The sequence below is a fragment of the Marmota monax genome, unplaced genomic scaffold (assembly GCF_021218885.2).
Source record: "Marmota monax isolate L192 unplaced genomic scaffold, Marmota_monax_Labrador192_F-V1.1 WCK01_AAM20220418_F8-fsc00253, whole genome shotgun sequence".
Classification (NCBI taxonomy): Eukaryota; Metazoa; Chordata; class Mammalia; order Rodentia; family Sciuridae; genus Marmota; species Marmota monax.
Genome location: NW_026695237.1, coordinates 932396 through 959859, shown reverse-complemented (window position 1 = coordinate 959859; position 27464 = coordinate 932396). Strand labels below are relative to the sequence as shown.

Here is a 27464-nt window from a genome sequence, read left to right as displayed (position 1 = left end):
TTGGTGAATCAATCCCTGTTCTGTGTTTATAAAAACAAAAATTAATTTTTACAGAGTTGTGATCACACATTCCATTGATTTTTTTTAACCTGTTTTATTTTTAATTTTTTAAAAAAATTTAAATTGTAGATGGACAGACTCTTTTGTTTTGTTTTGTTTTCTTTTCTTTTCCTGAGGATCAAACCCAGGGTCTCACACATGCCGGGCAAGGGTTCTACCACTGAGCCACAACCCCAGCCCCCCCTACTGTTTTATACCTGCATTTTCCTACTTACTTTATCATCATTCCATGTCAAACACTCTACTTCTATAGTACCTTTTTTTACTGCTATTTAGACATTCTGTTGGGTTACTATTGTTAAACGTTTAGGTGATTTCCAACTTTTTACTATCATCCTTACCAGTGAACAGTCTGTTTTTTCCTAGATACTGGAGATTGAACTCAGAAGCACTTTACCTACATCCCTAGTCCTTTTTTAAAGAAATAATTTAACCTTTATTTTATTTATTTGTTTGTTGTTGTTTATTTTTATGTGGAGCTGAGGATGGAACCCAGGGACTCACCCATCTTAGGCAAGCATTCTACCACTGAGCTATACTCCAGCCCCTCCCTCCTTTTTAAATTTTTTGTTTTTTTAGTTTGTTCTTTTTAGTTATACATCCCAGTCCTTTTAATTTTCATTTTGAGAAGAGTATTGATAAGTTGTTGAGGTTGGTCTTGAACTTGTAATGCTTCTGCCTCAGCCTATGGAGTTGAGATTACAGGTGAGTGCCACTGTGCCTGGCAATAAACAAATAAATTAAAAAAATATATAAAGGATAGGGATATAGCTCAGTGGTTGCCTAGCCTGTAAAGCCCTGTGTTTAATCAATCAATCTCTCTCTCTCTCTTTCTCTTACACACACACACACACACACACACACACACACACACACACCCATACACACAAAATGATTAAAGGGAAGTATATATATTTTTAGAATTTTAATTTATTATTATTTTTGGAATACATTCATGTGGTTCTAATTTTTAAAGTACACAGAGTATACTATAGGCAGATTCCCACCCATCCCTTTGTTCTTTTTTTTTAATACCTTTATTTTATTTATTTATTTTTGTGTGGTGCTGAGGATTGAACTCAGAGCCTCGCACGTGCTAGGTGAGCGCTCTACCACTGAGCCACAACCCCATCCTCCCCTTTGTTATCTAGCTTTCTGATCTGGGTGTATTTGTTGGATATATCTGGAATACGGATGTTCCTTTTTAAGGTTTTTAATATGTACCCCCTAGTTGCAATTCATCAAAGTTTACATGCCCTCAACAGTATGTATAGATCTTAATATCCCTTCCCAACTTTAGGCATTGACATAATATCAGTGTGTTTTTTCCTTTTTTTTTTTTAAAATACTGGGATTGAACCTAGGGGTGCTTTTACTGAGCTACATTCCCAGCTCCATTTAAATTTTTAAAAAAATTAAAAAAATTTTTTTTAGTTGTAGATGGATACAATACTTTTATTTTATTTATTTATTTTTATGTAGTGCTAAGGATTGAACCCACTGCCTCACATATGCTAGGCAAGTGCTCTACCACTGAGCTACAACCTCAGCCCCCATTTTTTTTTTTTTTTTAGTTTTAGGTGGACACAATATCTTTATTTTTATTTTTTATGTGGTGTTGAGGATCAAACCCAGCGCCCCGCACATGCCAGACGAGCGCGTTACCACTTGAGCCACATCCCTAGCCCTCAGCCCCCATTTTTAAAATTTTTATTTTGAGATAAGGTCTTACTAATGCCAAGGCTGGCCTTGAAGTTGTGATCCTCCACCTAAGCTCCTGAGTAACTGGGATTACAGCTGTGTGCCGTTGCACTTGGCTTATTTTCATATATTTAAAAAAATTTAGAATTTATATAACTATTGACTGGGGCTATAGCTTAGTGGTATGCAAGGTTCTGGATAATTTATATGAATATTAATGTCATCATAATTTGTATGAATATTAATATCATCACATTTATTTATTTTAAAAAAGATTTATTTTTTAGTTGTAGTTGCACACAGTACCTTTATTTTATTTATGTGGTGCTGAAGATCGAACCCAGGGCCTTGCACATGCTAGGTGGACACTCTACCGCTGAGCCACAACCCCAGCCCCATCACATTTCTTTATGTTTGTTGAGTACATTCAACTTTATTATTATGTAGTGAATTTCCCTGACTCTAGGAATCCTGTCTTCCTTTTTCCTTGAGTCTCTGTAAGGGACTTGATATCCTGTTAATAATTACTGCTTGATATCTCTTTTATGATAATACTATTTTCAGAGTGGTTGTGCAGAATGAGAGAAGAGAAGAATGGACTTCACTTCTAGTGACCATTAAAAAGCTCTTCATCCAGTATCCAGTTTTGGTGCGACTGGAACAGGCAGGTACTGCATTTATATGATAGATTGTGGGGTGGGGAGAGGAGGTGTAGGATGGAGGCTAGAGATTAAAAGAAGTTCATCCTTATTTCTCTTCCATTGCCATTTGACGTTTCTGCTTCTAGACAGGTTTTTATTTCTGATTGGATGCATTTGTTCATTACATATGCAGTTAAGTTGAACAGTGTCCCTAATACAGGTGAGGGGGAAACCCTATAGAACCAGATACCTTCCACTATTTTTTTTTCAATTTGTTCTTTTTAGTTATATATGACAGTAGAGTGTTTTTTGACATGTTATATGTACATGGAGTATAACTTAGTTATATATGACAGTAGAGTATATTTTGACATGATATATATATATATATATATATATATATATATATATATGGATTATAATTTCCATTCTTGTGGTTATACATGTGGAGTTATACTTTTCACGTATTCACATATGAACATTATAAAGTTATGTCAGATTCATTCTACTGTGTTTCCTCTTCTCATCCTTCACGCCCCCTTCTCTTCATTCCCCTTTGTCTAATCCAGTGAACTTCTATCCTCCTGCCCCCATCCTTATTGTGTTAGCATCTGCATATCAGAGAGAACTTTTGGCCTTTGGTTTTTTTAGATTGGCTTATTTCAATTAACATGACCCTTCTACTAATTTTTTAAGAATTCATTTTTCATAAGCACACTTGTGTAATCCTAGTGACTTGGGAGGCTGAGGTAGGAGGATTGCAAATTCAAGGACAGCCTAGGAAATTTAGGGACATCCTGTCTCAAAATTAAAATGAAAAGGATTGGGTATGTAGCTCAGTGATAAAATACCCCTGGGTTCAATCTCCAGTAGAAAAAAAAATTTTTTCATCTTTCATGAGATGTTTTTCCTTCTCTTTTTGCTTCAGAGGGCTTTCCTCAAGGAGATAATTCTACCTCAGCACAAGGAAACTACCTAGAGGCCATCAATCTGTCATTCAATGGTAAGTACAGACACCAGCCACAGCCAGCATCTTACTTGGTATATGATTATAGACTTTACTGATGCCCAGAGTCCCAGACCTAGCCAATGATGCCTCCATCCACTCACTCCCCAAACTAATTCTAAGTAGTGACTTCTGATTAGTTGGTCTTAATGACCAACACTTACCTTTTGAGTCTTCTGTTGGGAAATTAATTTTGTAGTCTCATAAAGAACTGGAGGGAATCTTCCTTGGGTTCTTTTTATTTTTTTAATACTACAAACTGTATTCTTATTTTTCAACTCATCCCTCAACTGCTTCTGGGTAATTTTTAAAAATTACTTTAAATAGCAAAGGAGTCAGGCACAGTGGCGCACGCCTGTCATCCCAGTGGCTCAGGAGGCTGCAGGAGAATTCGTGAATTCAAAGCCAGCCTCAGCAAAATTGAGGTGCTAAGCAACTCTATGAGACCCTGTCTATAAATAAAAGACAAAGTAGGGCTGGGGATGTGGCTCAGTGGTTGAGTGCCCCTGAGTTCAATCCTTGGTACCCATCCCCCGAAAAGCAAAGGAAAGACAGTGGAATGAATCTGATACAGTTTTCCCATGTACACATATGAAAACAATACAGTGAATCCCACCACCATGTATATCCATAAGAAGGGGACTCCAACCTAGAATAAGATATATTCCAACTTATATAATTATATCACGATGGATTCTGCTGTTGTATGTAACTAAAAAGAACCAATTAAAAAAAAAAAGAAAAACAAAAGGAAAAATTAATAAAAGTAGGGGCTGGGGTTGTGGCTCAGTGGTAGAGTGCATGCCTAGCAGGCGTGAGGCACAGGGTTCGGTCCTCAGCACCACATAAAAGTAAAATAAAGATATTGGGTCCACCTACAACTAAAAAATAAATATTAAAAAAAAATAAATAAAAGTATAGAATGGTATATCAAATAAGAAAAAGTCACTCCCCCATCAGTACTTTTCAAGAGGAGTCAATTGTTAGGAAATGTGGTGTGATTTCCTTCCTAAGGATCATTGTCCTTGTGTTTTTGTGGTAGCTGAGATACTATTATTTGCCAATAACAGAAACCTTCTGAGTTGGTTTAAATATTTGGTTTTGGAAGTTTCAGTACAGATTCCTTGATGGGTTATTAAATTTATGGCATGAAATTTGAGCATTTAGGCTGCACAAGGCAAGTCTTAAGCATTGATAAGGGGGATTGACAAAAGTGACAGTAATATAGTCCTTTGTTGAGGGAGTTGTTAATGTAAAAGAGGAAAGACATACATTTTAGCTAGAATTCAGGTCAGAGAGTGGCAATAGCTATTATTAAAATATGCATAAAAAATGCTCAGAGCACAGAGATACTTGCTAGTAACTAGTTTTTGAAAAGCTGTTAACATTATTGGGGAATTTTTGTTTTCTTTCAAGTGTTTGACAAGCACTATATCAACCGCAACTTTGACCGGACTGGGCAGATGTCTGTGGTGATCACGCCTGGGGTGGGTGTCTTTGAAGTGGACCGCCTACTCATGATTTTGACCAAGCAACGGATGATAGATAATGGTAACACTGTCTTGTTTGTACTGTCTCTTGTGTTCAGGGTCCGACTTGTCCTTAGATCTCTGAGTTTTTATTGACTTTAGAGTTATGAGAAGCTCTACAAGGTGTTCTGTGTGTCATCTTTCTGAATGTATGTTTTTTTTTGGGGGGGGGATGGGGGGATTGGACCCAGGGCCTCATACATACTAGGCAAGCACTGTACCACTGAGCTACATTCCCAGCCCTTTTTATATTGAGACAAGGTCTTCCTAAGTTGCCCTGGCTGGCCTCAGACTTATAATTCTCCTGCCTCAGCCTTCTGAGTGGCTGAGATTATAGGTTTGCACCACTGTATCTGGCCCTTCCTCAGAATTTTTTAATATGTTAGTGTATCTTGTTTATCTCTAAAGGGAATATCTGGTATTCTGAGTTTCCAAACATATTTGACACTAGGAACTCCTTTCTAGGGGAGATTATTTTAAAAGACAAATGTGCCATCAGCTTATGTTTGGTGGAAGCATTAGTAAATTATCTGGTCCAATCCTCTTTCTTTGATGTGCCATGCATCCCTATCTTGGATCCGTATTCCCAGTTTGATTTGTGTATCATCAAAGAGATAGAATTGAGGGGCTGGGGATGTGGCTCAAGCGATAGTGTGCTCGCTTGGCATGCGTGCGGCCCGGGTTCGATCCTCAGCACCACATACAAAGATGTTGTGTCCGCTGAAAACTAAAAATAAATAAATAAATATTAAAAAAAAAAAAAAAAAGAGATAGAATTGAGAAAGTAAATCATGATTGCCAATAAAGAAGCCCTGGGGCTATGGATGTAGCTCAGGGGTAGAGTGCTTGCCTAGTATGTATGAATCTCTGGGTTCAATACCCAGCACCATACAAAAAAAGAAAAAAGTTCTGTTAAGTGATCTAGATTGTTTTATATTATCAAGATTATAAGATTCCTTTTACTTCTTGATCTTAAAACTTGAATAAAGGAGCCCTTGTCATTTTTCATGAATCATGACTTGGAGGGCACTCAGGCTAATTTTCAAGCACTGAATAGTGTGACAGGATTTGATAGAGGAAAAAATAGACAAAATGCATCTGTTTACTGTGCTGAGTAGGTAGCACTACCGAGGTTAAGTAGAATGGTATGCTGACTTTGCTTCAGTCCAGGCTAAATAACATCATTAATAGATTGGAAAACTAATCTCCGCTGTTCCCCTCCCCTTACTCTTTTTTAGGAATTGGTGTAGACTTGGTGTGCATGGGAGAGCAACCCTTACATGCTGTCCCATTGTTCAAGGTGATTAGATTTTGAATTGTTTTCCCAAAGGCCAATTGGAAAATAGTTAAAAACAGAAAAGGTGGAACAGTTCCTTGTCTGTCTTCTTTTCTAGCTTATCTTTGTGCTTTTTCCCTCACAGCTACACAATCGGAGTGCTCCTCGAGATTCTCGGCTGGGTGATGACTATAATATTCCTCATTGGATAAACCACAGGTAGGCATGATCAACAGTAGATGATAAGGATTTTGAATAGTGTCCTTGCTGTTTTCTCTTTAACTCTGTTCTTTTTTTAAAAATATAAATAAATAAATAAATAAATAAATAAATAAATAAATATTTTTAGCTGTTGATAGACCTTTATTTATTTATATGTGGTGCTGAGATTTGGACCCAGTGTCTCACACATGTCAGGCAAGGGCTCTACCACTGAGCCCCAGCCCCAGCCCTTTAACTCTGTTCTTATGGCACTAAACTTTTTGTCACAAGAATGTGGGACTGGGAATGTAGCTTAGTAGTAGAGCACTTGCCTAGCATTTGTAAAATCCTTGGCTTTGAGCCCCACCACAATAACAACACGGGAGCTAAAATTCTAGCATTTACTTAACAATTCTCTATATGCAAAATTTCAACAGTAACGTGGATCAGTTTATAGTGAAAAATAAAACAGGTCTTGAATACCATATTTCTGCTACTATTACCAATTCCTATTCCCAACTCCCACAGCCCCTAGCAGATCAACTTTGTGCCTGGCCCCCTCCATTTGTAGAAAAGTTCCCATGACCTTGTCCACATGAGATATAGTCTCAGTATCCATGCTGATTTCAGCTCAGCCTCTTCTCCACATAGGATATGGTCTCAGTGTTGCTGCTGATTCCAGCTCAGAGTAGTTTCTTTCATCCCTCTGCTAATACCACTGCCTTATCCTGTCCTCATTTTTTTCAACTATTACACTAATCTCATTGATATGTCTATTTCTTTTTATGATGATGATGATGATGATGATGATGATGATAATGATAATGATTATTTGATACTGGGGATTGAACCCAGTGGCACTTTACCATTGAGCTACATACCTAGCCCTTTTTATTTTTTGAGACAGAGACTCTTTAAGTTGCTGAAGGTCTTGTTAAGTTGCTCAGGCTGGCCTTGAACTTTTAATCCTCCTGTCTCAGCCTCCTGAGTATCTGGAATTGAAACATGTGCCATTGCACCCAACTGGTGTGTCTGTTTCTAGTCTGTCCTTTCTTCAAACCATCCTTTAGGCCAAGGTTTTTCCACCTTGACACTACTGACATTTTGGACCAGAACAACATTTTTTGTTGTGGGGGATTGTCCTGTGTATTGTAGAAAACTGAGCAGCATCCTTGACCTCTCCTCACGAGATACCAGTGGCTTAAACCCACAGTTGTGACAACCAAGAATGTCTATAGACATTGCCATATGTTCCTTGGGTGCCCAGATCCTGCACCCCCATTTAGAAGCATTTCTTTAAGCCAGTGGTTTTCTTCTTTTCTTTTTATTTTGTTCTTAAGTGACAAGACTTTTTTTCCTGGAATTTTAATATAGAAAAGTGAAAAAGTATTAGTGTTCCTCTCTCACACAATAGGCCCTGATGTAGCACCAAGGAACCTTGAAGTCTGGGACAAATGTCTGTCAACCAGTGCCTTACCTGATTGTTAGAGTTATTTTTCTGTAAAACCAAATCCTATTGCCCTTTCTCTCTCTCTCTCTCTCTCTCTTTTTTTTTTTTAGAGAGAGAGAGAGAGAGAGAGAGAGAGAGAGAGAGAGAGAATATTTTTAACATTTATTTTTTAGTTTTCGGTGAACACAATATTTTTATTTTTATGTGGTGCTGAGGATTGAACCCAGTGCCCCGCGCATGCCAGGTGAGTGTGCTACCGCTTGAGCCACATCCCCAGCCCTGCCTTTTGTCTTTTAATTTCTCATGCCAGCTAGATAAAGACTAGAGCTTTTGACATCTGTGACTTCCTGTCCTACTACTTGCCCTCTTTCATTCTATATGGCAGATATACCTCACTGTTACTTCTTCTGGGTCTTCCTGCCTAGAAGGACTGTCTGCCTGCCCTTCTTTTGTAAATGTCTATTCATCCTCTGAGGCCCAGCTCGAACATATCTCTTCTCTTGAGTCTTTTCTGTACTGCTCCTGATAGCCAATAGCTGCTTTTTTTTTTCATTACTTCTGGAGCATTCTACCTTTCTCTGTTGTCTTTTTTATGCTGAGACTCATGAAGGCCAGACTGCTTGACTTACATTTCAAGCTCAATAGAACTTTACATTTTGGTTTTATTTAGTTTCAAATCTTTACTGGAAACCAGCTTGAAAACTCATCATAAATGTTGAGTTTTGCCTTATTGTGTTTATCCATTATCTTTCTTTTAGGATATGTTACCATTAGTATGGTGGTTGTTGTAATTATTCATAGGTGAGGAATTAGGAATGAACAAGGTAGGATTAGTTTTTTTAATTTTTTTTATTTTTTAATTTTTTTATTGGTTGTTCAAAACATTACAAAGCTCTTGACATATCATATTTCATACATTAGATTCAAGTGGGTTATGAACTCCCATTTTTACCCCAAATACAGATTGCAGAATCACATCGGTTACACATCCACATTTTTACATAATGCCATATTAGTAACTGTTGTATTCTGCTACCTTTCCTATCCTCTTCTATCCCCCCTCCCCTCCCATCTTCTCTCTCTACCCCATCTACTGTAATTCATTTCTCTCCTTGGTTTTTTTTCCCCATTCCCCTCACAACCTCTTATATGTAATTTTGTATAACAATGAGGGTCTCCTTCCATTTCCATGCAATTTCCTTTTTCTCTCCCTTTCCCTCCCACCTCATGTCTCTGTTTAATGTTAATCTTTTCCTCCTGCTCTTCCTCCCTGCTCTGTTCTTAGTTACTCTCCTTATATCAAAGAAGACATTTGGCATTTGTTTTTTAGGGATTGGCTAGCTTCACTTAGCATAATCTGCTCTAGTGCCATCCATTTCCCTGCAAATTCCATGATTTTATCATTTTTTAGTGCTGCGTAATACTCCATGGTGTATAAATGCCACATTTTTTTTATCCATTCATCTATTGAAGGGCATCTGGGTTGGTTCCACAGTCTAGCTATTGTGAATTGTGCTGCTATGAACATCAATGTGGCAGTATCCCTGTAGTACGCTCTTTTAAGGTCTTCAGGGAATAGTCTGAGAAGGGCAATAGCTGGGTCAAATGGTGGTTCCATTCCCAGCTTTCCCAGGAATCTCCATACTGCTTTCCAAATTGGCCGCACCAATTTGCAGTCCCACCAGCAATGTACAAGAGTACCCTTTTCCCCACATCCTCGCCAGCACTTGTTGTTTGACTTCATAATGGCTGCCAATCTTACTGGAGTGAGATGGTATCTTAGGGTGGTTTTGATTTGCATTTCTCTGACTGCTAGAGATGGTGAGCATTTTTTCATGTACTTGTTGATTGATTGTATGTCCTCCTCTGAGAAGTGTCTGTTCAGGTCCTTGGCCCATTTGTTGATTGGGTTATTTGTTATCTAATTGTTTAATTTTTTGAGTTCTTTGTATACTCTGGATATTAGGGCTCTATCTGAAGTGTGAGGAATAAAAATTTGTTCCCATGATATAGGCTCCCTATTTACCTCTCTTATTGTTTCTCTTGCTGAGAAAAAACTTTTTAGTTTGAGTAAGTCCCATTTGTTGATTCTTGTTATTAATTTTTGTGCTATGGGTGTCCTATTGAGGAATTTGGAGCCCGACCCCACAATATGTAGATCGTAGCCAACTTTTTCTTCTATCAGACGCAGAGTCTCTGATTTGATATCAAACTCCTTGATCCATTTTGAGTTAACTCTTGTGCATGGCGAGAGAAGGGGATTCAGTTTCATTTTGTTGCATATGGATTTCCAGTTTTCCCAGCACCATTTGTTGAAGATGCTATCCTTCCTCCATTGCATGCTTTTAGCCCCTTTATCAAATATAAGATAGTTGTAACTTTGTGGATTAGTCTCTGTGTCCTCTATTCTGTACCATTGGTCCACCCGCCTGTTTTGGTACCAGTACCATGCTGTTTTTGTTACTATTGCTCTGTAGTATAGTTTGAAATCTGGTATCGCTATACCGCCTGATTCACACTTCCTGCTTAGAGTTGCTTTTGCTATTCTGGGTCTTTTATTTTTCCATATGAATTTCATGATTGCTTTATCTATTTCTACAAGAAATGTCATTGGGATTTTGATTGGCATTGCATTGAACCTATAGAGAACTTTTGGTAATATCGTCATTTTAATGATGTTGGTTCTGCCTGTCCATGAACAGGGTATATTTTTCCATCTTCTAAGATCTTCTTCTATTTCTCTCTTTAGGGTTCTGTAGTTTTCATTGTATAAGTCTTTCACCTCTTTTGTTAGGTTGATTCCCAAGTATTTTATTTTTTTTGAGGGTATTGTGAATGGGGTGTTTTTCCTCATTTCCATTTCAGAAGTTTTGTCGCTGATATACAGGAATGCCTTTGATTTATGCGTGTTGATTTTATATCCTGCCACTTGGCTGAATTCATTTATTAATTCTAGTAGTTTCTTTGTAGACCCTGTTGGGTCTTCTAGGCATAGAATCATGTCGCCCACAAATAGTGATAATTTAAGTTCTTCTTTTCCTATTTTTATGCCTTTAATTTCTTTCATCTGTCTAATTGCTCTGGCCAGTGTTTTGAGAACTATATTGAATAGAAGTGGTGATAGAGGGCATCCCTGTCTTGTTCCAGATTTTAGAGGGAATGCCTTCAATTTTTCTCCATTCAGAATGATGCTAGCCTGAGGCTTAGCATAGATAGCTTTTACAATGTTGAGGTAAGTTTCTGTTATACCTAGTTTTTCTAATGTTTTGAACATAAAGGGATACTGTACTTTGTCGAATGCTTTTTCTGCGTCTATCGAGATGATCATATGGTTCTTATCTTTAAGTCTATTGATGTGGTGAATAACATTTATTGATTTCCGTATATTGAACCATCCTTGCATCCCAGGGATGAATCCTACTTGATCATGGTGCACAATTTTTTTGATGTGTTTTTGTATCCGATTCGCCAGAATTTTATTGAGGATTTTTGCATCTAGGTTCATTAGAGATATTTGTCTGTACTTTTCTTTCTTTGAGGTGTCTTTGTCTGGTTTCGGAATCAGGGTGATGTTGGCCTCATAGAATGAATTTGGAAGAGCTCCCTCTTTTTCTATTTCCTGAAAAACTTGAAAAGTATTGGTATTAATTCTTCTTTAAAGGTTTTGTAAAACTCCGCTGTATACCCATCCAGTCCTGGGCTTTTCTTGATTGGTAGTTTTTTGATTGCTTCTTCTATTTCATCCATTGATATTGGTCTGTTCAAATTGTGTGTATCCTCCTGACTCAGTCTGGGCAAATCATATGACTTAAGAAATTTATCGATGTCTTCACTATCTTCTATTTTATTGGAATATAGGTTTTCAAAATAATTCCTAATTATCTTCTGTATTTCTGTAGTATCTGTTGTGATATTGCCTTTTTCATCCCGTATGTTAGTAATTTGAGTTCTCTCTCTTCTTCTCTTCGTTAGCATGGCTAAGGGTCTGTCGATGTTATTTATTTTTTCGAAGAACCAACTTTTAGTTTTGTCAATTTTTTCAATAGTTTCTTTTGTTTCAATTTCATTGATTTCCACTCTGATTTTAATTATTTCTTGCCTTCTGCTACATTTGCTGTTGTTTTGCTCTTCCTTTTCTAGGGCTTTGAGATGAAGTGTGAGCTCATTTATTTGTTGGTTTTTTCTTTTTTTGAGGAATGACCTCCAGGCGATGAATTTCCCTCTTAAAACTGCTTTCATTGTGTCCCATAGATTCCGATATGTTGTGTCTGTATTTTCATTTATCTCTAAAATTTTTTGATTTCCTCCTTTATGTCTTCTCTAACCCATTGATCATTCAATAACATATTGTTCATTTTCCATGTGATGTAGGATTTTTCCTTCCTTCTTTTATCATTGATTTCCAGTTTCATTCCATTATGATCAGATAAAATGCATGGTATTATCTCCACCCCCTTATATTTACTGAGGGTTGCCCTATGGCATAATATATGGTCTTTTTTTGAGAAGGATCCATGTGCTGCTGAGAAAAAAGTATATCCACTTGATGATGGTTGATATATTCTATATATGTCAGTTAAGTCTAGGTTATTGATTGTGATATTGAGTTCTATAGTTTCTTTATTCAGCTTTTGTTTGGAGGATCTGTCCAATGGTGAGAGAGGTGTGTTGATGTCACCCATAATTATTGTGTTGTGTTCTATTTGATTCTTGAACTTGAGGAGAGTTTGTTTTATGAACGTCGCAGCACCATTATTTGGTGCATAATTATTGATAATTGTTATGTCTTGTTGATGAATGGTTCCTTTTAACAGTATATAATGTCCTTCCTTATCCCTTTTGATTAACTTAGTGTTGAAGTCGATTTTATTCGATATGAGGATGGCCACCCCTGCTTGCTTACGAGGACCGTGTGCGTGGTATATTTTTTCCCAACCTTTCACCTTCAGCCTGTGTATGTCTTTTCCAATCAGATGTGTCTCCTGGAGGCAGCATATTGTTGGATTTGTTTTTTTAATCCATGTTACCAGCCTATGTTGCTTTATTGGAGAGTTTAAGCCATTAATGTTTAGAGTTACTATTGATATATGGTTTGTACTTCCAGCCATGTTTGATTATTTATCTTTTTTTAAAATTTAGTTTGTTTCTCCATGATTAGCTTTCCCCCGCCCTCTGTCTTTACTGAGGTACTTCCCACTGTTGGTTTTGGTTGTTGTTTTTCATTTCTTCCTTGTGTAGTGTTTTGCTCAAGATGCTTTGCAGTGCTGGTTTTCTGGCTACAAATTCTTTTAACTTTTGTTTATTATGAAAGATTTTTATTTCGTTGTTGTACCTGAAGCTTAATTTTGCTGGATACAAAATTCTTGGTTGGCATCCATTGTCTTTCAGTGTTTGAAATATGTTGTTCCAGGATCTTCTCGCTTTCAGTGTCTGTGATGAAAAATCCGTTGTTAACCTAATTGGTTTACCCCTGAATGTAATCTGCCTCCTTTCTCTTGTAGCTTTAATATTTTCTCTTTGTTCTGTATATTGGATATCTTCATAACAATGTGTCTTGGCTTTGGTCTACTGTGATTTTGTATGCTCGGTGTCCTGTATGCATCTACAATTTGTGTATCCGTTTCCTTTTTTATTTCTGGAAAGTTTTCTATAATTATTTCATTCAGCAGGTTGCTCATTCCCTTGGTTTGAACCTCTATACCTTCTTCTATCCCGATGACTCTTAAGTTTGTTTTTTTTATGTTATCCCATATCTCTTGGATGTTTTTCTCGTGATTCCTTACCAGCCTTTCTGAGTTGGCTAGACTCTTTTCAAGGCTTCTACTTGCTCCACTCTGTTAGTGATACTCTCATTTGAGTTTTTAATTTGGTTTATAGTTTCCTTCATTTCTAGGATTATTGTTTGATATTTTTTTTAGAATCTCTATCTCCTGATAAAGATGCTTATTTGCTTCTTTTATCTGTTTATGTAATTCATTTTCAATGTGTTCTTTCATTGTTTGAATTTACTGTCTCATGTCTGCTTTAAGATTCCATTCCATTTATATTAGGTATTCCTTGAGTTCTTTATTTGACCATTTTTCTGATGCCTGTAGGTCCTCCTGAATAATTAGGCTGTCCTGCATTGTTTCTACTCCTTTTCTTCCTTGCTTTTTCATGCTGCTCATGTTACTTCCTTTTCTGTTTGACTGCTGAGTTACTGTTTACTCCTATAAATTTATTTGATGCTTGGGTGGAAAGGTATTAGAAGGGAAGGGAAGATGTCACTAAAGAGAATGAGAGTAAGCAGGTAGAATTCAAGGAAGGGGGAATAAGGAAATTGAAAAGAAATGAAAAGACAAAAGAAAAAAATAGAAAAGAAAAAAAAATAATCAAAAAAAATTAAAATTAAAAAAATAATAAAAAAATTTAAAAAATAAAAAAAAAATGAAAATGAACCGCCCTCCAACAAAATTTAATAAATGCAGTCTTAGAGTTTAATTAACTTGTCTTCCAGTAGGTGGAGCTGTGCCCACCAGGCCAAGCTTCTCCTCTCAATACGCGGGAACTAATCACTGTGCAGTAGCTCCTCCTCCCAGACTGGGCGGGTCTCCAATCCTGAGTGCCTAGGGCCTTCTCTTGTGTCTAGTCACTTCCCCACTTTTCCTCAAGCCAGGCCCCGCTCACCGGTGACGCTCACCACAATACTGGCTACACGCCAGGTCTACTGCTCCTGGGAGCCCTATTTTCTTGAACGACTGGGCACACTCTCCCTGTTTGCCATTCCCTTGTGGAGCTTGGGGCTGAATTTTACTTGCCCTCTGGTAGCCACGCCCCTGGTAGCTGGTGCCAGAGACCTCAGTTGTCAGCACTGGTGGGAGCAGTAGCTGGGGGTTCCGCGCCACTCCTGATTCCCTCGGTCTGACTATCACGCTCATTGGAGAGCTGGGAAGGGCCCTTAAGGTTTCCCCTCTGTGTGGAGAGGGAGGGCTAGGGGGTTACACACCTGTCACCGCCAGTTTCAATGAAGTTATCTCCTCCGCCGCATTCTGGTGACGTCAGTTCTCTGCCATGGTGGTATCCCATGCAAATGGCGACAGTTCGTTCTCTTTGCCGGGTGACCAATGCAACGGGTGGATCCTGACTGGCTCTCCCAAGCCCCGTCTCAATCCCGTGGCCACTGCCTATGAAGGCTCGGTTGGTATTAACCTCCGTAGGTTCAGAAGGGCCGACCAGTTGTTTCAGGGGGATCGTTTAGTGCTGAGTCACTGCAGTTTGTCTGCGAGACGCAGGTGAATGGGAGCTTGAATTCAGCCGATCCGGGCTTGGTGTGTGTTCTGAGAGGCCCAGACTGTTCGCCCCAGATCCACGTCAGCTCAGCATTGCCTAGTAATCCTGAGCAAACCGCATTTAGACGGTTTAGACTCCCTATGCCCGCGCAGCTGAAGAGGTCAGAGACTTGATCTCTCCGCGCCTGCCGCCATGTTGGGTCTCCTTAGGATTAGTTTTATAAGATGATGTGATAACATTTGTTTTTTCTTTGCAGTGCTAGGGATCACATGTGCATGCTATAGGCAAGTGCTCTACCACTGAGCTCAACCCCAAGTTCCCATTATACATTTTTTTTTTTTTGGTATTGAGAATTAAACCAAGAGGTGTTCTGCCACTGAGCTACATTCCTATTCTTTTTAGTTTCCATTTTGAGACAGGGTGTTGCTAACTTGCTCAAGTTGACCTTGCACTTGAGATTCTCTTGCCTCAGCCTTTGAGTTGCTGGGATTACAGGAATGGGCAATTAATTGAATTTTTTAATAGCCTTTCAGATTTATTTCTCAGTTAAAAAAAAAGTTACTGTTTAATTATACATTGTATTTCATGGTTTTTAATTTAGTTATAAAATTCACAAAATTTTATATGAATTGAAGTTTTGTAATTTTCTCAAGTTTTACTTAATAGTATCTTGAATGTTTCCTGAATTATCACATTTTTTATCATACTAAATTGGTTCTCTACTGCCAGCTAATGATATAGCATGGATTTGCATGTTGGGAGCTTCACTAGGGGCAATGGTAGGGGGTAGCTCAAGACCTGCTTTTCTCATTTCACTGTTAATCCTGTTGCCCAAGCCATTGGTGATGGGAACAAGCGTACAAAGATGGACACTGCTTATAGGAGCCATTTGTTTTCTTCTTTCAGCAAAGCCTCTTCAGAAGTAAGTGGGCAACATGTTTCCACTAGATAAGGCCAGAGGCCTTAGTAAACTTGATCACATTTTCCTAAGTAAGACCATAGTACCCCTGAAGTATTTCAGACTAATGATGAAAATTGATCCACAGAGTAAATTAATATCATATATATATATGAATTATACAAGTGGGATGTAGGGGATATGACTGGATATAATGGGACTCTATCTTGGAGATCCTGTAGACCATTCATTCAGTCACATTATATAGTAATGAAAGCTGAGTTTTAGAGAGGTTAAGTGCCTTGCCTGGGGTTGAACAGGGTGTCCATGACAAAGTTGTAGCTGTTACTTTCAATCATTGGAAATCATATTAGATTGACCCTCAGAAATTTCAATTTCATATGGTTCAGTTTAATATAAACCCATTCTTCTGGCTGACATCACTTTATCACTCCGATCTTTTATAATTAGTGTCTGGGAAGAGAGTAGCAGACTCTACTTAGTACTTTCCTTGATACCATTGGGACAGACAAATCACAGGGGTGTAATCCCTAGGTCTGATGACAGGTAACATTCTTATGTTCTTGTATTTAATATGTCACTAGGATTGCCCCATGGTCTACTGATTATTTGCCAACATTGTGCCTTTTAATATTTTTTTTATTTTTGCAGAGATTTGATGGAAGGTGTGGATTGGTCACCATTCCAAATCTCATTTAAAAGTTAATGATAGAAGAGAATACAAGAGATACCTGAGGAATAGAAAGGCTTTATAGCCTTCATTTATTCATTCATTCATTCATTCATTCAGTGTACCCAGTGCAAAACTGGTTTTTATTTTTTTGTGTGCTTAGACATTACTGTATTAAGATTATTTTCAGAGGGATTAAGATTTGATGGGGGCTGGGGATGTGGCTCAAGTGGTAGCGCGCTCGTCTGGCATGCGTGCGGCCCGGGTTCGATCCTCAGCACCACATACAAAAACAAAGATGTTGTGTCTGCTGAAAACTAAAAAATAAGTATTAAAAAAAAATTCTCTCTCTCTTTAAAAAAAAAAAAAAAAAGATTTGATGGTTTCTTCCATCTTTTTCTTGAGTACTAACTAATCCTTTCCCTTTCTTGTCTGGCTTTTTCGTGCTTACTAAATGCTGATCTATGAGTGAGTGATAAGAACCTCTCTTGTGCCCAATCCATGGGAAAAATCAAGGTGAAAAGTATCACGGGGTAAATAGATTTAATCCCTGCCACAAGGAGGAAATTCTGATCCAATTATAGTTAGCATATAGGATTAGCACACATGAAACAACTTATGGGAAAAAAGTTATAGAATAATTAAAAACATAATTAGTGTTTTATAGTGATTGCAAAAGAAGTTAGAATATGAAAGTTCAGTGAAGCCTAAAAACAGTGCCAATCATGGGAGAGCAGGTCCATGCTTAGGATTACAGCTGTGTCTTAAGGTTTTGATTAATGACCCTGTTTACTTTTTTTTTTTTTTAATAGTTTCTACACATCCAAAAGCCAGCTTTTTTGTAACAGTTTCACCCCACGAATTAAACTGGCCGGAAAGAAGGTAGGTGTCATCAAACCCTCAGAACTTTTGGGAACTGTCACACATCAATGTAATTATAATATATGATTCTGGGGTACCTTTATCTCTCCACATGGTCATAAATAGGGTTTAAGAAATTTACCTTAGAATTATACAATTTTTGAATGGGTGTGGTAGCACATACTTGTCAGCCTTCCTACTCTTGAGGCAGAGGCAGGAGGATTACAAGTTGGAGGTCAGCCTGGGCAACATAGCAAGACCTTGTCTCAAAATTTACAAAAAGGACTGGGGATATAGTTCATTGGTAGATCACTTGCCTATCATGTGTGAGCCCAAGTTCTATCCTTAGTAATGCAGGAGAAAAACAAAAAAGAATGTTATAACTTTCTGTATTAGATAAACATATAATAAGGCAGGGAGTGGGTATGTAAATCAGTGGTAGAGCCCATGTGTAGCATGCACAGGTCCTGGGGTCAATCCCCATTACTCCCAAACAAACAATAAAAGTGATAATGCTATCAGTTTTTCTCCTCCACCTTTGTACTCCGTTTCAGCAAATTGGACAATGTTTGGAGTGCTCTGCTCTGGTGGGTGTAGACAGACAGGTGATGGTGTCATGGAGGAGGGGAAGCATGCAGGGTTCAAGGTGGGACCTAGCCAAGGTAGAACAAATATAGCAGTGGATTGAACATAAGTCTGAAAATTTGGGTTTGTATTTTGACTCTGCCACCTGCTGATTGTATGACTTTGGGCAAATTCCTTTTTCTTCTTTTTTTTTTAAATTTTTTTTATGCTTTTATTTTGTTTACTTTTTAAAAAATGAGGTGCTGGGGATCGAACCCATTGCCTCACGCGTGCTAGGCAAGGCTGTACCATTGAGTCACAACTCCAGCCCAAATTCCTTATTCTTTATAGAATTGAGTATACTCTCCTTTGAAATGGGGCCAGTTCCACCAGTGGTTGGGGTGGTAAGAATTAATCAGATTTGAGGTGGGAAGTATTGGATCTTGCCAGGTCTGATGCTGTGTAAGGTGGGTGTCAGATCTTAGCTTCCTGCCTTCCCATCAGTTATAGGAAGGGTTGAGACATTGTCTTTGCCCTGGGAGCAGCCATATATATACTATACTTTGTGAGATGTTCTATTCTGGCATAGGAGAGTGATTAAATCTTTTAAATTTTATAGCCTGCCTCTGAAAAAGCAAAAAATGGACGTGATACATGTGAGTATTTTTTATTAATTTTTAAATTTGTTTTAATTAGTTATACATGTCAATAGAATGCATTTATGCACTTTGATATGTCATACATAGATGGGATATAATTTCTCATTTTCCTGAGTGTACATGTTGCATAATCATATTGGTCATGCAGTCACATACATACATAAAGTAATAATGTCTATTTCATTCTACTATCTTTCCTATCCCCAATCCCCTTCCCTCCCCTCCCATCACTTCCCTCTACCTAATCTAAGGTAACAGTATTCTTCTCTAGTGCCTTATTGTGAATTAGCATCTACATATTAGAGAAAACATTTGGCCTTTGGTTTTGTGGGATTGGCTTATTCCGCTTAGCATGATATTCTCCAACTCCAACCATTTATTAACAAATGCCATAATTTCACTCTTCTTTAAAGCTGAGTAATATTCCATTGAGTATATATACCACATTTTTTAAAAATCCTTTCATCTCTTGAAGGACATCTAAGTTGGTTCCATAGTTTAGCTATTGTGAATTGAGCTGCTGTAAACTTTGATGTGGCTATATTACTGTAGTATGCTGATTTTAAGTCCTTTGACATTTTTTGAGACCTTCTTTCATCACTTTTAGAAAGAGCTAACCCATGGTGACAAAATTATATGAAATTGCTTAAGAAAATTCACTGAACAGTTGGGAGACCTGAATTCCCTTTGTGTCACCTCTTAGCCACCTTGTATTTTTGTCATGTCAATTGCAAGTTGGATGATGACCAAATCTTTTTTTTTTGTTTTCCACAGGTCAATTGTAGAGATCAGGTAGAAAGTTTTAAAGCATTAAACATATAAGATGATATGTAGTTTTTAAAAAATAATTGTTTTTAGTTGTAGATGTACACAATATTTTTATTTTGCTTATATATTTCTGTATGGTGCTGAGGATCGAACCCAGATTGAACCTTATACATGCTAGGCAAGTGCTCTACCACTGAGCCACAACCCCAGCCCTGGTTGATATTTTTTAACAGGGATCACATAGGAATGAAATGCTACCAATAAGTTGCCTTTATTTAGTTCTGTACTATTTCTTTGTTGCTTTAACTTAAAAGTCATTTCATCTTAACAACCTTATCAATGGGTTATTATCTCCATTTTCTCAGAGGTAGATGATGAACCTAGTGTCTCACAGATGTTGGTGAAGAAATGTGTGAAATGTCTTTGGGTGACAGTTTGTACTATTTGTGTATTTCAGCTCTTGGGACTCCAAAAGAATCTGAGAATGCCCTTCCAATCCAAGTAGATTATGATGCCTACGATGCTCAAGTGTTCAGGCTGCCTGGCCCATCCCGGGCTCAGCGCCTCGCCACCTGCAGGTTTTCAGCTGATTCACTTGGGGTTTATATAAAAGTTATTTAGGAAAACCTGAGGTCTAATACGGACCTTTGTGAGAGCAACCTTGAAAATGTTTTAATTAAAATTAGCCAAATAGGGGCTGGGGATGTGGCTCAAGGGGTAGCGCGCTCGCCTGGCATGTGTGCGGCCGGGTTCGATCCTCAGCACCACATACAAACAAAGATGTTGTGTCCACCGAAAACTAAAAAAAAATAAATATTAAAAAAATTCTCTTAAAAAAAAAAATAAAATTAGCCAAATAGAAGCTGTGCCAGGCAGATCATTAGGGATTTGGTTTTCCAGTTCTTTGGCCTAGCCATTTTGTTTGCCATGAAGTAGTGTCTTAAAATAAGAAGATACTTAGGCTTTTTTAAATATATTTTTTTAAGTTGTACTTGGACACAATACCTTTATTTTATTTTTATGTGGTGCTGAGGATCGAACCCAGTGCCTCGAATGTGTTAGGCAAGTGCTCTACCGCCAAGCGGCAACCCCAGCCCCACCCCCACCTTAGGCTTTTTCTAATCAAAGCAAACATTCATAAATTCCAGAATGATCATCTTACTGGCCTGGCACTAAGATATATTCCTGGGCCCAGATTATTATAAGTTTATTATTGCAAGAACACATGAATTTTTCTTTCTTTAATTCCTGTTTGTTATATTTTTTCTGTGGTGTTTGGTTATATAGCAGTTTCTGATTGTGATAGAACTAGATACAACGACTTTGATCTTGTATAAAGCCTATTTACCCCAAATTATAGATATGTATTTTGTATTTTCTTCATATACTTGATAGTCTTGTATTTTATGCTTATTTTAGTTCTTTATGTAGATTTTTAAAGTGAATGTATAAAATAGAAATCTAGCTTATTTTTTGTCCCCATTTGACCAGATCATACCAGTTTATTTTTCAGATTTCTTTCTTTTTTTCCCCTCTTCCTTCTCCCCTTCCCCTTACTCTTTTTTTTTTTTTTGGTACTGGAGCTCAAACTAGGACCTTGAGCATGTGAAGCAAGCCCTTTGGCACTGAGCTACATTCCTGTCCATATTTTTTAAAATTTTGAGACAGGGTCTTGCTAGGTTGCCAAGGCGGGCCTCAACTTGAGATTCTCCTACCTTAGTCTCCTGAGAAGCTGGGATTATACAGGCATGCACCTCTATTCCTAGCTCAGGTATCTTAAATCTGCAAATTTAAGCACAGCTGATTAGAAGGATATTATGTCTCTTGATTTTTGAGGCAAATGAGTTTATAATGACCACATGATTGCTTTTTATTCTTTTCCTTCATCCCATTGTAATATCTATTCCTGAGAATGTTTAGAGCTCAAGATAAGTTTGACAAACAGCTTTGCTACAAGTGAATGCTTTTTTTAGAGACAGGGGCTTTTCTTCAGAGTCTTTATATTAAAAGTTATTTTTTTAAACAGTACTGGGGATTGAATGCATGGCCTTGTGCATACTAGGCAGGTGCTGTTTCATTAAGCTACATTCCTGATCTTTGTTTATGGTATTTTGAGACAGCATGTTACTAAGTTGTCCAGGTGGGCCTTGGACTTGTGATCCTCCTGCCTCAGACTCCTGAGTAGCTGGGATTATGGGTGTTTGTTGTCATGCCTGGTTGAGTCTTTATTATTTTACTTAAAAATATTTTTTTAATAACTGGGCTGAGGTTGTAGCTCAGTGGTAGAGCACTTGCCTAGCATGGGTGAGGCACTGGGTTCAATTCTCAACACCACATATAAATTAATAAATAAATAAAGGTTCATCAACAACTAAAACAAAAAAATTAAAAAAGAAATATTTTTTAAAAAACTTCTTTGTTTTAGTTGTAAATGGATACTTTATTTATTTTTTTGTGGTGCTGAGGATCAAATCAAGTGTTTCATGTGTGCAGAGGCAAGCACTCTACCACTGAGCTACAATCCCAACCCTAATTTTAATTATTTGAGATGAGGTCTCACTCTGTTGCCCAGGCTGATTTCAGACTGCTGGATTCAGGCAATGCTCCTGTTTCAGCCTCCCAAATAGCTGGGTCTACAGGGTGTACCACTATACTCAGCTATATAGGCTTGATTTTTTTTTTTTTTTTGGTACCAGGAATTGAACCCAGTGGTGCTTAACCACTGAGAAATATCCCCAGACCTTTTTATTTTGAGACAGGGTCTTGCTAAGTTGCTTAAGGTCTTACTAAGTTGCTGAGGTGGGCCTTGAACTTTTCATCCTCCTGCATCATACCCCCAAATTTCTGAGTGTGTGCACCATTGTGCCTACTAAAGGTGGGTTTCAATACTGATTTTTTTCAATACTGATTTTTTTTCACTTATAAGCTAAGTAACTTCACATTCTTCATTTGTAAAATGGTGCTGTCTTATAGGTATGTTTGTAAAGCATAAATGAAATATTACATGAAAAATGTATCTAATAAATGCTAGCTATTATTTTCTAGGCAGAGAACTCAGGAATCTGCATTAACTGTCTCTGCCATGATTCTGATATATGTGACAATGTGAAGATGGTAATTCTTCCTAAGGCTTGAAAGTACCTGTAAACTTTTTATACAACAGTGAATAGTACTTCAGAAGTCTGTGGGCATGGCCTGAGAGAACTCATAATTCAGAAATAATTTATTTTTTTATTTTTTAATTTTTTTTTTAATATTTATTTTTTAGTTTTCGGCGGACACAACATCTTTGTTTGTATGTGGTGCTGAGGATCGAACCCGGGCCGCACACATGCCAGGCGAGCGCACTACCGCTTGAGCCACATCCCCAGCCCAGAAATAATTTTTTTTTATCTTAAAAATTCAATGACTTTCCCTTCTGTTCCATAATAAGAAGCTTCATTAATTGTAACTGTAAATAACAATGTAAGCTGGCAGAATGCACATTTCTCAGGTAAATGTGGAACATTTATAAGACAGGAAATATTCTGGCCATAAACCAAACCTTAAAATTAAAAGGACTGATGGCCGGATTGTGGCTCAGTGGCAGAGCGCTTGCCTTGCATGTATGAAGTACTGGATTCGATCCTCAGCACCACATAAAAATAAATAAATGAAATAAATGTATTATGTCCATCTACAACTAAAAATTTTTTTTAAAAATTAAAAGGACTGAAATTATACTGTATCTTATTCTCTAATCCATAATGAAATAAACCAGAAATTCTTAACAGAAAGATACTAGAAAATCCCCAAATATTAGGAAACTAAGCGCACTTTTAAATAATCTATGGGACACAGGTATAATTCCAGCAACTTGGAGGCTGAGGCAAGATGATTGCAAGTTCTAGGTCAGTCTGGGCAACTCAGTGAGATCCTGTCTCAAAAAATAAAAAAGACTGGGGATATATAGCACAATAATAGAATGCTGCTGGGATCTATCCCCAGTATAAAAAAAAAGGAAAAGTCTGAAGTAAAATTAGAATTTTTTTTTTTAACTGAATGAAAACAGAAATATAACATGAAGTTTGCATGATGCAGTTAAAACAGTTTAAGGGAACTTTATATATAGCACTAAATGCCTATGTGAGAACAAAAAGTAATGTCTCAAGTCAATAACCTCAATTTTCATTCTAAGAAACTAGAAAAAGAAGACCAAATTAAAATCAAAGCTTCCATATGTTTGATACGTCAAAATACATTCTACAGTCATGTATAAAAAGAACAAATAGAAAATTAAAAAAAAAGCTTGCAGAAGATAATAATAAAGATAGCAGCAAAATTTAAGGAACTTGAAAGAAAAATAGTACAGAGCACCAATGGACACATCCTCAGCCCCGCCCCCCCGCCCCTTTTGGCACTGGGGGTTGAACTCAGGGATGCTTGACCACTGAGCTGTACCCTAGCCCCATTTTATATTTAGAGACAGGATCTCATTGAATTGCTTAGAGCCTCGCTTTTTGCTAAGGCTGGCTTTTTTTTTGAACTCACCATCCTCCTGCCTCAGCCTCCTGAACTGCTAGGTTTACCCCTAACCTTTTTATTTATTTATTTTTTTTGAGTACAGGGGATTGAACTCAGGGGCACTCAATTACTGAGTCATCCCTAGCCCTGTTTTGTGTTTTATTTAGAGACAGGTTCTCACCGAGTTGCTTAGCGCCTTGCTAAGTTGCTGAGGCTGGCTTTGCAATTGTGATCCTCCTGTCGTAGCCTCCGGAGCCACTAGCATTACAGTCATGTGCCACTGTGCCTGGCTACAGACTGCTTTAATTGTTTTCTCTCTCTCATGTGGTAAACATATACTAGTATTCAAATATTTTACTTTTGAGCTGGGTACGATGGCACTGGGGATGTGGTTCAGTGGTTGAGCACCCCTGGGTTCAATCCCTGGTACGAAAAAATTTTACTTTTGAAGCAATGAACATGTAGTCAGAATTTGGCTCTGTTTAAGCTCTGATTTAAGACAAAATTCTTCCAGGCTGAAAGAAACAGCTCTGATGCCAAGTGTCCTATTGGTAAGATAATACTTTAATTGTAAGAGTTCACTTCCTTGTTAGGCTTCTCTCTTTTTCTTCTTTTCATCTTTCTAACTATGTTTCTTGAGATTTATCTCCCTTAGGGAGTTATATGTTTTAATGAGTATATTGTTTTTAATGTTTTAATTAAGAAAATATTCAAACATGCCCAAATAGACTAGTATCGTGAACAATTATTGACATGTTGCCCATCTTGTTTTATCATTTTCCCCCCACAATTTTGACTCGTGTGTTTTAATTTTTTTGGTGGTATTAGGAATTGAACCCAGGGGTTCTCTATCATTGAGCCATGTCCTCAGCCATTTTAATTTTGAGACAGGTTTCTCTAATTTCCTTAGACTGACCTCAAATTTGTAATCTCCTACCCCCAGCTTCTGGGATTATAGGCATACACCACCATTCCTGGCTTACTGGAGTATTTTAAAACAAACACCAGGCCTGTTTCTCCACCTGAATGTACTTCAGTACATATCCCTAATAAAGAAGTTTTTGAAAATATTTTTTCAGTACCATTATCTTTAGTATCAAAATTAATATCAATTCCTTAATCTTTCATGTCCATATTCAGATTTCTTCGTTTTCTCCAAAAATTTTTTTTGCAATTAGTTTGTTTAAATTAGGATCTAACCAAGATTCACACATTCCATTTGGTCATAATATCTCTTTTAGTGACAGTAGAACATTTTGCTTTTTTTATTTAGCTAATTTTTAAAAAATAATATTAACTTTTCCTCTATTCTCTGAATTTTTGTAAACTGGCAGTTAGCTCTAAAAGCTTGATTATATTTCGGTTCCATTTGTAAGACAAGAAAATTTCTGAGCTGACACTGTGTATCTTTTCTTGTATCACCTGGCATCTTGTCCTATTATTCCACTTCTAGTGATGTAAGATTGATCAGTGGTGTCAGACTGGAGTAATCACTTCTTTACAATTGTGATCCCCGGACTTCTGCTATTTGAAAACTGGCATATGTGTCTACCCTTTCTTTCTTTCTTTTTTTTTTAATTTTTAGTTGTAGATGAACACAATACTTTTATTTTATTTCTTTATTTTTACATGGTGCTGAGGATCGAACCCAGGGCCTCGCGCGTGCTAGGCGGGCACTCTACCGCTGAGCCACAACCCCAGACCCTCTCCCCTTTCTTATACTACATATCAGACAGCTAAGGGCAACACCTCTGATCCATGACATTGGGTTTTCTTTGAGTAGAAAATACTTTCTTTAAGTACATTGAGTAGGTGATGGGTTTTGGAGTTTTAACTTGAGATGAGATAGGAGCCCTTGCTTGGTGGTGAGTTTTCTCTTACCTGGCAGGTCTGTGCGGGAGCGGGAGAATCACAATCGCAAGAGTGCCAGCTCTTGTGATGTCTCATCCAGTCCTTCCCTTCCGAGCCGTGCACTACCCACTGAGGAAGTAAGAAGCCAGGCTTCTGACGACAGTTCCCTGGGCAAAAGTGCCAACATCCTGATGATCCCACATCCCCACCTGCACCAGTATGAAGTCAGCAGCTCCTTGGGCTACACCAGCACTCGAGGTGAGAGTGCTGAAGCACAGGCAGAGCTGGGTAAAGCTGGGGATAGTTTCCTTATTATAGTAGGTGTTGAAAGTGGCAGAGAGTGGTCAGATTGGGTAAAACATCCCTTATCTTAATTATTTCCATGTCAATGCAATGGGTACTAATCATATTAGGTGTTAGGAATGTGTGTATTTTACTATTTTTTAAGAAAAACTTTACTGTGTTTGTCTTCTTATTTCCATTTGGTTCTGTAATTGTGTCATACTCAGAATGGAGATCATGCATGGAGATAATTGTGTACCAGGCCTGGAAGATATGTCACTTCTACCCGTGTTCTGTTAGCAGGAACTAATTCATGTAACTTCAGTGCAAAAGCACAGGGAATTGTAATCATTTGAGATTAGTGAACAATTTATTAACTCTGCCAGGGTCTGCCCTTCTGGTTCACCAGAATATATGTATCTTTATATATAGATTCTGCTTTACTATATATATGTGTGTGTGTGTGTGTGTGTGTGTGTGTATATATATATATATATAATTTATGTTTGTTGAATGATTATACTGGGAATTGAAACCAAGAGTGCTTTACCACTGAGCTATGTTTGCACTTCTTTTTGTTTTTTATTTTGAAACAGGGTCTTGCAGAGTTGCTAAGGTTAGCCTTGAACTGACAATCCTCCTGTCTCAGCCTTCTGAGTCACTGGGATTACAGGTGTGCACCACTATGCCTGGCTTAAATATTTATTTTTATTGTTTCTTCCACATAAAGAATACACTTATCCTATCAGGTATGGTGGCACACACCTGTAATCCCAGCAACCTTGGGAGTCTGAGGCAAGAGGATTGCAAATTCGAGGCCAGCCTTAGCAACGTGATGATACTCTTTCTCCAAATAAAAAGGACTGGGGATGTAGCTCAGTGGTAAAGCCCTGTTGGGTTCAATCCCTAGTATCCTCCTGTGGTCCCCAAAGAAAAATATACTCAACCTGTCCCTAATGGAAACAACTAAAATTCCATTATTTAGTTACTGTATCTAGGTAAAAGACCAGGGTCTCCAGGTGATGTGTGGTTTTCCCCTTTGGGTTTGTAATTCACTGGGCCAGTATTTCAAGAGTGAAAATCCCCTTCTCCTAAGTATTTAAAAAATTAAACATGTTAAATTTGTGTATGTTTTTTAGCAGTTTTACTCATTTCTGTCACTTTCTGACATTTATGATGTCCAAAATTCTTGTCAACCTCAGCTATTAGTACACCTAGTTTTGGTTTCATTGTGGTTCTATAATTTGTCTTTGT

General features: G+C 37.7%; 1 protein-coding gene across 10 annotated transcripts in view; it reads left to right on the top strand.

Annotated features, from left to right (window-relative positions):
- Positions 1–27464, top strand: part of Depdc5 (DEP domain containing 5, GATOR1 subcomplex subunit) — a 161690-nt gene that overhangs the window by 41044 nt on the left and 93182 nt on the right. For all 10 annotated transcript variants that reach the window (XR_009226269.1, XR_009226270.1, XR_009226268.1 and 7 more), the window contains 9 exons: positions 2326–2429; positions 3331–3405; positions 4825–4959; positions 6176–6237; positions 6359–6432; positions 17535–17604; positions 18767–18803; positions 20032–20152; positions 25966–26186. Coding sequence is in view for 7 of the 10 variants with exons in the window: in XM_046439464.2 (XP_046295420.1) it covers positions 2326–2429; positions 3331–3405; positions 4825–4959; positions 6176–6237; positions 6359–6432; positions 17535–17604; positions 18767–18803; positions 20032–20152; positions 25966–26186 (899 nt within the window). In the remaining 3 variants the exon portion in view is untranslated. The remainder of the gene's footprint in view (positions 1–2325; positions 2430–3330; positions 3406–4824; positions 4960–6175; positions 6238–6358; positions 6433–17534; positions 17605–18766; positions 18804–20031; positions 20153–25965; positions 26187–27464) is intronic.